Here is a 17116-nt window from a genome sequence, read left to right on the forward strand (position 1 = left end):
GATATTACCGCCGAGTTGTCTATTCTGAACGCGGACGATTGGGTCGGAGACCCTGCCTGTATCATGTACTTGCCCTGGCGTGTGTAAATTCAGGACGGGGAAGCGACTGTGCCCGTGCAGGGCCAACGGCCAACGGCCACAGTTGCACTGCACATTTATGCAGTATTTTTGCACTCTTCATTGTTTTACTAACTAATATGAAGAAGGTGAGCGTTGTATCACCTGCCTGGAATATACTATATGTAAGAAGCAATGCCGAAACCCTTTCATTTGACTAGGTAAACTCACAGTTATAGTTCTGTCAGCTTAGCCTGGTGTGAATAATCTTTAATAAAAAAAACACACACACACACACACAAAGTGAACATTAAAACTCATAGATAAGTACATGACAAATAAGATGTAATGCCTTCTTCAGACAGGAGCATAAAGAAATTATTGTCTATCTCCCTCTTACACAAACAAACAGAACACTATTGTCTCAACAATACAGTGTGAAGGATAACCATTATAAATATAACCTATCACAAGTATCAGTATTTGAGGTTATGTGTGAAAAATGCCCTACAAATTAATGAAAATCGCGGACAGTAGACCTTTGTCCATAGTCAACTCAGTGTAACATCGCAAAGCCATTGTAATGGGTTAGCTTTCTACCAAACACTGATAAATACCAATCAGAGGCGTACCTTTGATCAACAAATAAGGGATGTGCCACGGATACCAATTAATCGTACTTGATGAAGCTCATACCTGTACATATTAGCATGTTACAAACTGATAGGTTCATATTTCCCCTTGACCTATGACCATCCCTAATATCCCTAATAGACACTCCTATATGAAGATGTGAAGGTAAATAAAACTGTAACTTTCACGTACAAGGGTATTGTACGTACACTACTGTAACTCTGTAGTACTTACTACCACTGACCTGACACTGTCAGTGTAACCAAACTTTAACGAATTTCAACTGTAAAGGATCGATTTTTTTTTTCTTCAGAATTTACATTTCAACATACTTGTATAATTCACATGAAAAGATGTACACTTCACTGGATCACTTGAATTTGGTTTCAAATTATTGGACCAAATGCATTGGAAGTTTGACTATAAATGCAACATAGATGCCTGAAACTTTTGCCAAGCTTATGAAAATTACAATCTTTATCAAAATTCCTTAACCAAACTTAAAATGTAGGGCCCCTAAATATGATGAAAGAGGAGACTTTGCTATACAGTTAAATCAATGGGGACAAACAGTATTTGAATCGCAGCCATGAAATCTGGCTATGCAAATTTAACCTGGATTGTTGACGCTAGCTGCTCAGGAAAGTGACCTCTCTGTATCTATCTAGATTCTACATTTGCACATGAAATACTTTAAATTCTCAATACTGTGATGACAAAAAACTTACCACTACTTGCGATTCCCTGACTAATGACATTTGCTGCCTACTGCTGGGTCAGTTTTTAAGAAGCGATAAACTGACCCAGCAAATGTCATTTCTATTACGGCGTTATCATAATTTGACATAAATGAGAACTTAGAGACGTTTTTCTCGGAATTATACATAGAAAAATAGGCCTACTTGTCGATGAAACGCAAAGGCCCTAGCAGTTAAAGATAGATTAGAAAACGTCATTCCACTTCAATCATTGATTCATGTAATAGACTTCTAACGTTACTTACACATCATCTGGATCTGGATTCCTTGAAGTTGTCGACTTGGTCAGCTGGGGTTGCTTGATTGGCGTAAGCCGTGGCATTACAATTCCACCGTGCATGCCGTAACACGAATTTGCACATTCTAAATTCCTGCAAAACTGTTCATGCAACTCCAGCAAGTGGAAAGCAATTTTTTCATCGGCACGCTGACGCTGAAGCTCTCCACTGGTCTCTTACTTGTCCTAAGCAGGGAGGTGAGAGGAAACCTCCCTGTCGAGCTGCCCTAAGCATGCGTGTAAGAACACGTCTCTCTGCGTTCTCCACTCGTCGATAGCGCGTCAAACAAGTAGATACGTTTTACTCGAGTTGGACGGCTGTTTTGATCTCCATTGTGAGGTTTCATTACTAAACCAAAGCCAAGGCTAATCCGAAACAGTACACGCATACCACACACATTATTGATATTGACATACCGGTACCGACGACTTTATACCAACTTTGTTATGTTCCGATCCGGCCCAACATACTGTAACACAGCTGACGCAGCACTGCAGCAGACAATATTGCCAATGAGATCAAAACAACCCGCCATATGGCCATAAGCATTGCAACTTGCTATACATGAAGTTTAGAGTTTTAATATTTCTTCATCAAAGCATATTTATAAATACCAAATATCAAACCAAGTAATATATGAATGATTTAAAATATTGTTATATAATATTTTCAGACATTTTAAAATATTATTGCTTAGATTGCTGAAATTGGCACCATGGTGCAGATAAACAGAGATTGCACTGCAGCCAGATACGTACGTACGTACACCACACAGCTCTACTGTTGTGTCGCGACCGGGGACGCGTACACAGGAGAGATTTTCATGCGCATGGCTGTTGTGCGGTTTTGTGCGTGCACCCATTCGGCCCCATTCGGTAGGTATTCGGGCGTCCATGTTGAAATTACAGTGGACGGCTCGCACGGCTCTCGTGCCCCATCTGGTTTTCGCTGGTGCGCTGCGTAGCGTCGTGTTCGGCATTCGGTACGTACGGGGGTACAATAACGGGAGAAGCAGCTTGTCGTGCTTTTCTACTGAGCTGCGAATCGCCTGCGACGACCGGTTGCCTTTAAATTTACTTTTTTCGGGGGGGGGGGGGCGAGGAGGTTAGGAGAATTATATTTAGTGGCTGCATACTGCAGGTAGCCACTAAGACAGGTGGCCACGTATGTAGGTTTGACTGTATTGATGTGATGCAGAGATACGTGTACAGAACTGCACTGAGATAAATATTTGGCCCACAGGAGCTCTGAGATAACTGCCTATAACATTACTTTGTGGACATTTGATAGGATTTGATGCATGGTGCAAATCTTATTGATTACCTAGTGTACATGTATCCCTTGCTGTGCCTCGAGTATCAGGAAGAAACATGAATATACATGCTGTAGAAAGTTCTATCTGCCAGTGCTTGTTAGTTTCGTAAATGTTTCGTAACATGCCCATTTGATACAAATTCCTAGAGCGTAATTACGGGCACTGTTACTTAAGATAGCTCCTACCCTTGAAGTTCATGTTTCCCTGTAGCAACCTTGAAATTAGATTCCTTTCAGAAGCTGGTATATTGTAGAGGTAGGTAATTCAAACCTTTCTTCAGAATGATAAAACTGGAAGCTTCTTTATGATGGAGGGGGAAAGCATCACTATAGATTTCTAGTAAACATTTTCAGACCCAGAAAAAATTTCAACCATTATTCTGGGTACAATAGGGGAACGTATTCTCAAGTGACGTAAGTTAATTTTTTTTCTTTTTCTTGAAGACTTTTGAGGCAATATATCATCATAAGATTTCATACACAATGTTGGGGGATATCCTTCGACCATGCAAAATTTTGTGACTTTGTGCAAAATGTACAACCTTTAATATAATGTTGTAATTTGATTTTAATACAATAAGACAATTGATGGAAGGAGAGTGAAAGAAAAAGATTGTAAACTGATAGAGGCATGGAGGGAAAGGAACGGAATAGGATGAAGGGTGGAAGATTGGAGGCATGGAGGGAAAGGAACGGAATAGGATGAAGGGTGGAAGATTGGAGGCATGGAGGGAAAGGAACGGAATAGGATGAAGGGTGGAAGATTGGAGGCAAGATGGGGAAGGAGAAAGAGAGAGAAAGAGATTGAGAAGATCGGTGACGAATTGGGCAAGATCAATTAGGTCCAAGTTCAAACAATGGGATGGGCAGCAATGCCCATGTCGCAGGGACTCGGCAGCCGCCAAACAAACCGAAATTACAAGAGCAGCGTAAACACAGGCTCTTGGGGGAGGGGTGGGTTTACATCTCAACCTCGGTTTTACAGGTTGGTTTTTTGGAGGGTTGTATCAAGAGCATTGCAAAGGGGTCATAGGTGTGGTGTGGCTGCCAAGTAAAGGGAACTGATTAACCAACAATGTGTCATCACGTGGGTGGCAGAAGGATGTTAGCCGTATCTTCTATGCAAAAACCAGCATCCTGTCCCAAACTTGAGTCCTTCTGCGGTTGTTTGTGATGAACTATACATGTTGTCTCATGGCTGGCAGAAGGACGTTAGTGGTATTTGCTGTACAAAATCCGATGTCCTGTCCCGCACTTGAGACTTTCTGCAGATGTTTGCTATGGCTCTGTCTGGAGATTTCTTGTGATGATGCTGTTAAACGTATCCTATGATTGAGCTCTGACAGCTGGCAGAAAAATCTGTCTTGACACCATGATCTAAGAATCCCATGGCAATATCATTTGGCTCCCTCTTTGCTGTTAGTACGATGATTTTCTGCTCTTAAGAAGTGTGCTTGCAGCCAGCAGGTGTCAGCTAGTATACAAATGATGTAATGGCAACAAATGATGATTGTGTGCATAAGGTAACTATGGAATTCTTAACCCATGAGGCTGCACCAAGTAGCTTTAGGCTGAATTCCATAGTTACCACATGCATACTTTTCCTACCGACGCACGAAAAGACATAGTGTGCGTCATCTGTTTTATAGAATGGGCGACACATTTTTTTTTTTGTGCCAGAAAGCCATTTTTTGATCATGTTACCTGATGGCAAATGTACTTGATGCATTCCCTTTGAGCTGGCCAAAGATGAAAACCATGCATCTAGTACTTTCAACCTTGCATCCAGTAATTACTGGATGCACCGTGAATTTACTGGATGCATGGTTTGTTTGGTTTGCTACAGAGTGCACGAATGCTTGCTTTAATAGTGTTCAAACTCTTTCTACAAGTGTACGATAACATGTTTACAGTGGCTGTCCTCAGTGTGGCAGCGTACGGCCAGTTAAAATCAACATGCAGCTCTCGACCAATGAAATCGCAGGATTTTTGCTACCTGTTCTATAAAGGGCACTGTTACTGAAGAGGATTTCTGATTTCACTCTGTGTTCACTCAGTATATTAGTTTCTCATCAGCCTACTTTTTGGGTAGCTTTTATGTTAAAAAAAAGGAAGTTTTTATATCATATGTGCGGCCACACCCAAATAGAATTTGTGGTTGATCGCGTGAAGGTTTGGTGCAGGGAGCCACTGCCTGTTTTTCCGGAAGACAGACCCCGTGTCTGTTTGGACTGTGTGCCATCAAATACTGGTTACATGAGCCATTTGAAAGCTAGGAGAGCTCTGCCAACATTCATGTGCCACACACTTGAGGGGCTTGCAATGTTGTTACTTTGACAGGCCCCCCGCTCAATAAAGACCAACTTGTAAGCAAAGCATTTGATGTAGTGGCAGGGCTGACAAGCCTGCCTTTTCAGATCGGTGAAGAGCTTATTAGTGAAGCATAAATAAGAAACATGTTGTCTGCCAGTCTAATGATTTTCTTTGTTTGTTTTTTTGTGTGTTTTTTTTTGGTGGTAAGTCAGAAAGTAAGCTTGAATCATGCTCCTCCCAAACACTTTGGGAGACCGTGTGGGTTCGTGGTGTGTTTCTATTTGGTTTTCTTAGTTTTGAGTGACTGTAAGCCATCTGCTCAATATTTCTTTCAACTTTGGTGTGTTACATTCATATTGATACGTACTCTAGCGTGTGAAGCTTTGCAGTGGTGCTGCCTTGTTTGATTGACAAGTTATGAAGTGTGTGACCAAAGCTGTTGCAACAAAGCGTGTTTAGATGTTGTTTTTCTGTCAACGTTCAGCAAGAAGACTCAATTCAGTGTCTGAACATTCTGCAGTTGGTTAAGAAACATAGTAAAAAATTGTCACATGTGGAGAAACCCTGCAAATGCTGCTATGGTTTTGCTTGCTGCGATGTCAGATACCAGACAAACTCAAGAAGTAAATTACTGTAAAACCGGAAATGTGCGCATGGATTTTCATTTTGCGAATTTCGCAAGTGTCAAAATTTGATAACTTAAAGGACAAGTCCACCTTTATATACATGTGGATTGAGTGAATGCAACAATATTAGTAGAACACATCAGTGAAAGTTTGGGGAAAATCGGACAATTCATTCAAAAGTTATGAATTTTTAAAGTATCTGCATAGTCACTGCTGGATGAGAAGACTACTACAGTGTATGATGTCATATGCGTACAACCATATAAAGAAAATAAAAAGAGAATTTCACAAAACTTTACTTTTTGAATAAAGTGCACATTTCTTCGACTTGCTACTGACATATGTTAAGGGTAATATTATTCCCCCTGCCTTCTGAAAGAGAGAAGTCAGGTGTTCTTTTGTTATGCGAGAAAAGTGAAAATATGTTGAATTTTCTTTATTCTTTCTTTATATCGTTGTACTCATGTGACATCACAAGCTATAGTAGTCTTCTCATCCATCCTTTAGTGAGCAGAAACTTCAAAAATTCATAACTTTTTAACGGATTGTCCGATTTTCCTCAAACTCTCAATGATGTGCTCTACTAATATTGCTGCATTCACTCAACCCACATGTCTATGAAGGTGAACTTGTCCTTTAAGAAAGTTCTTGTCTACACTACATATGTATATGCATTGATTGTCAGTGGCATTTCACAAAAATTTCATGCCGCAAAAAAGGACATCAGCTCCAATTTGCAAAAATTTCATGCCGCAAAAATTCCTTGCTTTACAGTAGACTCAAATTGGGAGCATTTTGCCACCAAAAATAGATAAAACAATTCATTTTGGCTACTCTGTAACCTGACAGTTCATGATGCAATTGTTTGGGATTGAGATCTACAATGTACCTACAGTGGGCAGCCCTAAACATATTTCAGATGAAATGTGTATAAAAACCTTTGGTACATCAGGTACATCATTGGCAACAGTTTACAAATTGTGAACATTCTCTTTAATTACCATTGTTTGCACAGATCAAACATATTTGAAACATTTATGGTCTGTTTTGAAATATGTTGCATGAATGGTTTGATAAAACACTTGTCAAATGCATGTTTAAAAATGCGTATTGACTTTATTTCAAACAGTGGACTTGATCACATAATGCCCACCTACAGTGTAGCAAGATAACTGCCATTTAGCCCTGAGTATTGTTTGTAGAACCAAACCGCATGTTCATGTATTATCAGTGAGTGCAAATATTGTAAGGAGCAATCCAAAATAATAATGTTTAATCAGTTATATTTGCCCTGTTCATTTATGTCAACTAAAGTTAATTTCTGTCGATTTTTGTCTTGACTTATTATCTTTTGTTTTTCACGTTGATGATACTGCAGGTTATGATGATGTGGACATCTATGGGGAATCGTATGAAATTGAGTCCAGCTTTGACTACAGCTTTCGGCACCGGTCCAACACCGCGGTACGACTGGAAAAGCTGAGGCAAGACCGCATGACGCAGACCCAGTGTCGCAGGATCCAGTGGAAAGAGGGCGCTTCTGATTTTCCAGGTAATGCCCCCGAAACCGAAGATTTTCTACCAGAAATTGTTGTTTTGTTACTGTGATGGACCAGTGCTCATGTAAAGAATGAATATTAATATTTATTAAAAGGAATGGGTGTGCTTTTATGTCAAATGTAGTGCACAGTGTTACATTGTCAGTGCTTGTAGTCATGCTGTGGTTGTTGGTCTACAACATGACAACAATGTGGCTATGTTTGAGCACTTTCTTCACATTCGTCCTTTAATGCAAATTAGTTTATCTCTCATAAAGCTCTTCACTGCTTGGGGAAAAAAATTGAGCTTGTGACACTTTGCAGAGATCTGTATATGGATTTATTTGAAAAGAGACCTGGTTAGGAGTGTAACTTGAAGGTATGACATCACCAGGGTCGTCCTATTCATCTTCTTCACAGACTGCGGCAATTTGGTTTTCTTGGTCTTCTCTTTTGTGGTTCTTTGTGTCAGTGACACTTACCTTATTCACTGAAAAATTTGAAGAGAGTACAAGACTTACTTACGAGGGTGTGTTGAATCAGGATTAAATTATTACATTTGTATGGCAGACGGCAGTGCTCAGATAAATGATTGCAGCTGATGAGAAGTACGCCCTTCTGGAGGAATAGCATAATAGAAGGCAGGAAGAAAAGTCTGTCTTTTATTCATTTATTGTTTTGTAGCAGTTGCTGGCCTCTTTGTGATTCAAAGAATACCATCAAGGAAGGAAGGGAGTGGGACTACAGCCTGACCAAAGGGGACATTTTCGATGTGGCAGTGTCTGTTCTTTTCCGCAAACCTTCTTACTCTCTGGAGAGATGGCACAATCCCTGTTCTTTTTTTTTTTTTTTTTTTTTTTGGGGGGGGGGGGGGGGGGGGAGGGTTCCCGTCTCTTCTCATGAATTCACTTGCTAACATTTTTATCAAATAAAATTAGGTCACGATTAATACGGTCTACTCCGCTCATCATTTAAAATGCGTTGAATAGCAGTTGCCCGACGTTCTAATGGGGGGAATAATGTAAAACCAAACAATTGGTCATTAAGTAAGGTGCTCTGCGTTAACAGTGCCCACCAATGACACTACTCATTTAAGCTTGAATGCGCTGATATCGCTCCATGGGTACACTTGGGGGAAAGGTCAGAGTGTCCGCGCCGTGTTTGACGAACTTGTTAGGGAGCAAATGCAGCCAACGATATTCTTCGTCTGCTTGGTTTGCCCAACTTTCCAAGGAGTTCAATCCCAGTCTTCTGGCATGATTTTATCGAGACTGAGAGCTTCGTAGGGACAGTTTTAGAGGAGGATTTCACGCTCTTACTACTAGCAGAAGCAGCTTGCCAAAATTCAGTACTGAACTAATGACGCTTCAGACAGTGGTTGCCTGTTGCTATTTGCAGGAATTAATGGGTAGCAGCCCCGACTTTGGAAGGGAGTTGATAGAGGGTTTAGAACAAACCTATTGGATACACCACTTGTAACGAAAGAGGCAGGTTCACGCAAGGAACACGTAGGGCATACGCCCTCTGAACTTTCTGATCATCAGATTCCTATTTTTTGTTGTCTTTGAATGTTGGTTTGGTTTTAGTAATTGTCTAAACCTGCTGTTGTGCCAATGTAAAACATGTTTGTAATCGAAGTCAAGATACTGTAAAACCAGAAACATTCGCAGCATGAAACTTTAGTGAACTGGAGCTGATGGCCAATTTAACGGTGTGAACCTTTCCAGAATTGTGGCTCTTCACAAAAGTTGCATGCACTCAAGAATTTCTGGTAATACAGTAGTATGTACTTTTTTCATGATTTTTATGTGCAGAATCTATAAATGTTATGTGTCATCAATGGAAAAAGGTAAAACGCATCTAACACGTTATCTTCTGTTGTAGTTACATTGAGGAATGTAAAATCCGACCTACCAGCGTGGAAAACTTTGCATGTAATGAAGCATGGTCAGCTTTGATTTACAGATCATATACATGTATGCGGAATTCAGAGAAAAAAAATTGCTTAAAACTTATGGACTCTATTGCTTTTGTTGCCATGCTAATTCTGACATTCTGCTTTAGAATTTGTTATGATGTATCACATAAATACACAGAAGTGTTTACAGGTGTACTGAAAGTGATAAGAATTTTTGGTGGTTTAATACAGATCACTCTTTGGGTTGAAAGTGAACAGAAATGTCATGTCTGAGCCAGACAGGTTATGGATGCATGAACAGTGGTCAAAGCAGCAGTCAGCTTCTAACGACTAGTTCATAATGATGTCTTCTTTCTTTTTTTTTACATTGCTGACAATGAGACAATGTTGCATACAATTAAAGTTGAGCCCACCAGTATGCATCAAAACGTGATTGTGGTTTCGTTGCCATGGGACTGTGTGTTATTGCATGAATTGCGAGATGCATGTAAGGCCAAAAGCACATTGAGTGATGACTATGGCGTGTTTGTGGGAAAAATCTCTCCCGAGGCTCCAGAATTGTCTGGGCACTAGCTTCTGATATTCTGTGAAACTTGTGAAAAGCGCCCTCTAAAGCCCAAGTGCCAGGCAACCTTGCATTGTAAGTGATGGCTTATTTCAATGGAGACCTACATTGTATCTTGTCCGGCTAATCCTTCAAAAAAGTTAAGCATGCAGTTTGCTATCTTCATGGCAGATGTAAGCAGATGGACTGGAGATATTGTTATGAATCATGAATGTGGTGGAATGGCAGTGGGAATTAAGAATGTAGTTAATGAATTTAATGTGCTCAGACATACTTTGTTCTTTAAAGTATAGCAAAAAGGATTATCATGGTAAAAGGTCTGTCTAGCCCAAGATGATAGAGATTTCATTCTCTTCATGACCAAAAATTGTGCTTATTGAGAATTTAATCAAGGTTAGTGAATACCCCTTCAGCCACAGTATCATCTTGGCTGTCTTTTGATAATCAATTATTGAGCTGATAAATGGCGCGGCTTCCAGGGACTTGCGCGATGTAACCGGCCGCCATCCCGTGAATGCAGATCGCTGGCGACTCTTGTCTCCGTTGGCACGGCGATGTTTTTTGTCCCAGCATGCCTTGCCATCGGTGAGGATTGACCCGGGGCTAGTTGTAGCGGCGTGGAGGGGAAGAAGAGGCAAGACATTTCTCCGCAATCAATCACGGCCCAAGAACGGAGTAAAGCATGGGGGGGGGGGGGGTTGCCTCAGTGAGGGTTGATGCTCCAGATCCTCCACATCATTCTTCCCAGATAACGTCTGATGTTGTCTCACAACCCCACCCACCTTCCCCGTCTCTCCCTTACCCTTCTCCTAACCATGGCAGATACCACAAATGTTTAGCTCGTGTCACGGAAAGTGGTCACGAAAGTTAAAATTAATGACGTAATTGGCCTGTCATTCGAAAGCTAAATGTTTTGTCTTGTGCTGGTTTCCACCCTAGTCACGGTTCATATTTTTGTAATTGAGCACTTTGGCAAATTTCCACACAGCATGTCACCCTCCATTGGGCTTGACTCCCAAAGTAGAAACTGACTTTCTTTTCTTCTGTTTTTTTATCCACTTTCTCAATTTTTTTTTTTCTTTCTGTTGCTGCATTGGGGAGGAAGCTTCATTGTGAAAACCCTGTGGGTGATTAGGATGGCGAAGTGGTGGAGTAGTTTTCTTTTCCCAAACTCTTGTGACGAAGCTGACGTTAATTACCCCCCTCCTCTCGTGCGGAGGCTCGGGGAGCCGTCTCGCAGAGAGACGGGCAAACAGTTCTGACGTAGGGGGACAAAGAAAGGCTTCCCCCCCTTGAGATGGATGTATGAGAAGCGGGTCGAGAGATGAATCATGAACGAGGCATTTCATTAGCAGTAATTATGTGCATGTGTGGCTTGCCATAATCTATTGACTGGGGCAAGTGGTTAGTCTTGGTGTCAGACCCAATTAGGAGACTTAAAATTTTATAGGTTATATATTTACTTTGACGGAGGGGCTGGGAGTGTGCTATCTGCAAGGGTAGTGATAGAAGTTTCCTTTTTAATTTTAAGGCTGTCTTCTATTTTGTTGAGCTTGTAAAATCAGAAGAAAAGTACAGTTAACTCTTCATATGCTAAACTACTGCTGCATTGTCTCAGGAAATGAAGCATGTGTGATGCATATTATTTGTATCACTGTTCTGAGCTTTGAGGACATAAGATGAACATCAGGAGAGCTCCTGATATCTCAGTATTCAAATTTAATTTGTCATCTTAAGCTTTGCACTGTCTGACTTTTTTGTTCATGCTGTCACATTACAGGTATCAATATTTGATATTGATATCACAGATATTTAACTTTAAAAATGTCATGCATCGTCCTTTCTGTATATTGAATCATTTCTTGGTGTTATTTGAAAGTGCCCAGTAAGTGTAATTTTGACCATTAACACATGAACCAATCATGCTTGGCACAATTAAGTTGAAGGTTGAGAGGTCACAGGGCAAAGGTCAAGGTTGAAATGTCACATGTCAAAACACGGGATGGAAATAGACAATATGTTATGATCAGTTTGTCTTCATTTAGGAATGTACCATTTCAGGCACATGTTTATTTCTTCTCATATATTTATTAAATCTTGCATCTCCGATCCACCTCTCCTCATTCTAATCTCCTTCCTGTAATCCACTTCTTCTCATTCCAATATCCTGTCTCCAATCTACCCTTCCTCATTCTGATCTCGTGTCCTCCTCTCTTCATTTCTAACTCCTCTCACCAATCCACCTCTCCTTATTCTATTCATCTGTTTCCAATCCACCCTTCCTCATTCTGATCTCCTGTCTCCTGCTCGCCTCTCTTCATTTCTATTTCCTCTTACCAACACTCCTCTCCTTATTCTATTCACCTGTTTCCAACCCACCTTTGCTCATTTTAATCTTCCATCTCTAATCCATCTCACCTCATTCCAATCTTCCATCTCCATTTCACCCCTCCTTGTTCTGATCTCGCATCTCCAATCCACCTCTCCTCATTTCTATCTCCTCTCACCAATCCACCTCTCCTTATTCTGTTCACCTGTTTCCAATCCATCCTTGCTCATTTTAATCTTCCATCTCTAATCCATCTCGCCTCATTCCAATCTCCCATCTCCAATCCACCCCTCCTTGCTCTGATCTCTCATATCCAACCCACCTGTCTTCATTCCATTCTCCCATCTTCAATCCACCCCTCGTTCTGATCTCTCATCTCCAATCCACCTCTTCACAATTCTATCTCCTGTCTCCACCCACCTTTCCTCATTCTAATTGTCTGTCGGTAATCCACCCTTCCTCATTGTAATCCTCCTCCAACCCACCTTTCCTTATTTCAATCTCCTGTCTCCAATCTACCCTCCTCATTCTGATCTTCCATCTGCAATCCACCTTCCTGATTCTGATCTCCTGTTTCTAATTCACATTTCCCCCATTTCAATCTTTTGTCTCCAATCCACCTCTTCTCAATTCTTTATCACACATGTCTGCATTAACCATTCCTCGTTTTGATCTCCCTTTTCCAATCCACCTTTATCCATATCAATCTCCTGTCTCCACCCACCTCTCCTCATTCTGATCTCTTGTCTCCAATCCACCCTCCTCATTCTGATCTACTGTTACCAATCCACCTCTCCACATTTCAATCTGTCATTTCCTATCCACCCCCTACATACCTACCTCCCATCTACCTCCACTGCCATTCTGTCTTGCAGATGAGGAACTGGACGACTTATTTGGGAAGAAGGAAGTCAAACCCAAGCCCAAGATCTCCAAGTCCTCCCTGTCCGTTCAGCTCGAGCGCTTCCCAGACCAGGCCAGCAATCCCTTCGCGGACTATGCCAAGTTTGACGGCAAGGTAGGGATGACAGTCGAGGCAGTAATGCGTGAGGGTGTTCTAACCAGGATGACCACATTGCACTCAAGTTGGCATGATACAAATTCATCTAGTTTTGTGTACCCCTAGGAGGGTCTAACAGATTTGTTTCAATTGATACAGCACATATAAGTCTTCTCCAAGTCTCTTGATTGCTACCAAACTAAGTCTGCTGATGGCATTCATGATGAGTAAAAGGAAAGGAACTGTCAAAACTTTCAGACGATAAGCTAGATGGCTCAAGTGTGTTTCAGTGGGCTCTTCATCACAGGAACTTTGGATAACTTTACTTGGCCACATAATCATCCTCACATTTGTGTGCCTGTAGCAATTTTTTTTTTCCTCTTCTTGCTGATTGCTAGAAGCTGTATGTGCAACTGTGGGATCTGATTTTTTTTTTTCGTTGTGAAAGTATGAAATGTGATATCAACCAACCTTTTTAGTTCCAGTGAAAAGAGATTGGTCTTTTATTAGCCCCAGAGATTTGTGATAAGCCAAAGATTGAAATTGCAACATTCTGGGCCTTTTGTTTTTGGGTTCTTGTCTTGCTCTTTGCTTCAAGTCTGGTCATCTGTATATTCTGCTGAGATTCAACACAATTTCACTTAACCCGTTCCTTCCGGGAACCTGGTATACCAGGTTCCCGTGGGAGAAACTGATATACGGGAACCTGGTATGCCAGGTTCCCAAGATGAAGACAAGAGTGCCTGCTTTCGTGGCCTAAATTCATGTTTCTTTGTGTTATAATGCCAAGAAAAATGGGTTTGATAAAAAGATAAGAGTTTATTCTATCTCCATATGTTTTCTTTCTTTTGGAAAAATGCATATATCACAGTATCATTTACCATTTTTCTGATTCAGTTTCCACTTGTTCTGCTATAAAACTTGTATGAACATGTACTGTACATAGTGATCTATTAAAGCTGAGTTCAGTAGATTTTTGTGTTCGCTGAGCCCAGTCATCCCATTCAGATGTGTGGTTTTGTGTAGAACAAAAAAGTTTGTGAGCCCATCAGCGCACGGTCTATTCATACCTCGCGCCCAATCGATGTTTTCATTGTTTGATGGCACAGTAGTTGACCGTGGAAAGGGAATACATGTACTGCTTGACTGCTTTCGCACAGGTGGATTACCAACCTGTCCGTTCTCTGTTGACAGGCAAAAAGAATCTCGTTTGGAGGCATTCGAGGCACTCAGAGAATTGGGGAAGGAACGGGTTAAAAAGGGTTATCAGATTCTCAGCACCCAGTGTGCCATTATTCTTGCTGGAGTCTCTCGACTTCATGGATTTTCATTGTGAATTGGAATCACATTCATGTGGTTTCTAAGGAGGGTAGGGCTAATGACATAGGAGGTTATTCCCTTCCTCATCCCCCCTCACCCTCTCCCTCACCTCCCCCCCCCCCCCCCCCCCCAAGCAGCAGTCAGCAAATGTAGTTTCTTCGGGTGCATCCTGGGCAGCGATGCGACATGAGTTGTTGATTAGTTGTCACACAAGTCAGGAAGTTAGTATCAATTTCAACTCAAGGCTAAGATCATCCGCACTGTAATGAGTAACCTACTATTTTTGAGTGTGTCTAATTAATTCATGCTTCCAAGCATGCACAGAGAGAGTGAGAGGGTAACAGGGGGGAATGCTCTGTAAACCCAATTTCGAGCAGAAGAAAGAAAAATAGAATGTAGGATGATGAGTTATTCACGGCTCAGATGGCAAACTGGGCCAGAAGTCCATGACCTGAAATATCTTCAAGGTTTGGAGGCACTTAATGGCTTGCTTAAAGCCATTCTGCATTAGATGAGTTTTAGTGAATGTAATGTGAGCATGCATCACAAAACCACACAAGAAGTTGCATCATAGATTAATTTCAAAATGATCTGAAAATATGTGTGTCCCCGGGGGTTTCAATGTTATCTGAAAGAATCATTAGCTTTTTGATATTGAGATCTTAACAGCAAAAAAGCATAAGACCACATATAGATATTTTGTACCATTGTGTTTGTAGATCTTTTTTTTTTTCTTTTAATTGTTTTAATAGATTTTTCTGTTTATGCATTCCAGATCTAAGGTGAGTGAAAGTGGCGATGGAAACCCCCAAATAAACTGAAAAAGCAATAACATCTCTTAAGCAGTAGCTGTTTTAGTTACAATGGCATTTTCACGAAGAGAATGTAGTTAATGTATGAATCAATTTTTTGTTTAAGTCAATGACCCTTCTACAGTGGTCACCATAGACTTAATATATGAATAAAATATAAATCCTTTTTTTTTTTGTTCCACACAATAATAAAGGGTGACTCATTTGCACTTGAATGGACCATTGACTTTCTGAGTCCTGTGTATAAGAAGTACACCAATTGTAGCATTCCGATTTTGATTTTGCCTCACATTCATTTGTGTGAGTTAGGGTCATCCCATTTGATGCTGAGCTGTTGCTTTGTTTCAAACATGAGACTCTTCTTTTTTTAGAAATTTACGTGAACTTCAAAACTAGTATCTGGCAGGGGTTTTTTTCGGTGTGTTTTTGCGAGATAATAGATTAACCTACGTGCAAAGTAAAATAACAGTATATCATTCTCATTGCTTCTGATGCTCGTATACATGTACATACATTGTAATCACATGCATGCACTCACACATATGCGCACACACACACGCACACACACACACACACACACACACACACCCATACACCCACACACATGCACACGCACATGCACATGCATGTATAAATAACATGTATCACACGTATGCAAGAGAACGTTCAAAGGCATTAACGTGAGCACCGTGGATTACAGTGAAAAGGGGGAAAATGGATACAAAAATGTGTACCTGAGGGAATGAGTTTGAATTAGGGATATGCCCCTGAAAGAAGAATGAGTGGCGGATAGCAGCTGGTAAAGCCCACATGATTACAGTGACATTTTCCCCAGTATTCAGAAAAACAACAAATTCAGCTGCTTTTATGGGATTCAGTTGTGAATGAATGAATAAATCTATTCTAGAATTTCAGAAGAATAAAAATGCCACTCTCCGACGTCACTGTTGGTTCCATGCAGTATTTTATCTACGGAAACAAGCTGAGAAGCTTAACAATGGCAAATCAGGGGAATGAGAAAGATCCTGGAACTAATGATCGTGAGACTCATCCACATTGATGTTCTCAAATGTGTTCAGAAATCTTTAGGCACTTGGCATTGGATAGGACAGACAAATCTGGAAGTAGGCACTAAGCAGAAGCCTTGCACGTCAAATGTGATGAACATGTCAGAGATTGTATTTCCTATTTCCCTAAGAATCTGTGATTTTTTTTTTATATTGATGTCTTCATGAAGACAGAGGATAGAAAAGCCTAGATATTGAAGTTATCTATGTGTATATAAGCCATCACCAGCAAGAATGCCACATTGTTGTTAGCAGAAATAAAGCAGTAAACTCTGTGAGTAGCCTTTACGCCAACACAACCAAATAATGGTCGTCAAACCCAGTGAATCACCTGCTTAGCCAACATGTAGTCATGTATGCAATATCACACAACCAATCAGTCAATCTTACAGACAATGCAACAAACGTAACTTTTCTTAACCCGTTAAGGACGGACTGATTTTGCTACAGCACGCATTTCCCATAGACACCTGCCCGAGTATACCCGGGACTCGTCCTCAACGGGTTAAGCAGTGGTGGCCCAACATCTATTTCTAGTGACCCCAAGCCACTGCTGCTATAAATGTTGGACCTTGATATATTTTTTTT

General features: G+C 40.8%; 1 protein-coding gene across 1 annotated transcript in view; it reads left to right on the forward strand.

Annotated features, from left to right (window-relative positions):
- The window catches only part of LOC139729149 (target of rapamycin complex 2 subunit MAPKAP1-like), a 73361-nt gene that overhangs the window by 19735 nt on the left and 36510 nt on the right, over positions 1-17116 (forward strand). The window contains exons 3-4 of the mRNA XM_071640078.1: positions 7358-7531; positions 13205-13347. Of these exons, the coding sequence (XP_071496179.1) occupies positions 7358-7531; positions 13205-13347 (317 nt within the window). The remainder of the gene's footprint in view (positions 1-7357; positions 7532-13204; positions 13348-17116) is intronic.

Source organism: Diadema antillarum, unplaced genomic scaffold (assembly GCF_040938485.1).
Source record: "Diadema antillarum isolate AM-2024a unplaced genomic scaffold, OU_Dant_1.0 seq00000220_RagTag, whole genome shotgun sequence".
In the NCBI taxonomy this organism is placed as follows: Eukaryota; Metazoa; Echinodermata; class Echinoidea; order Diadematoida; family Diadematidae; genus Diadema; species Diadema antillarum.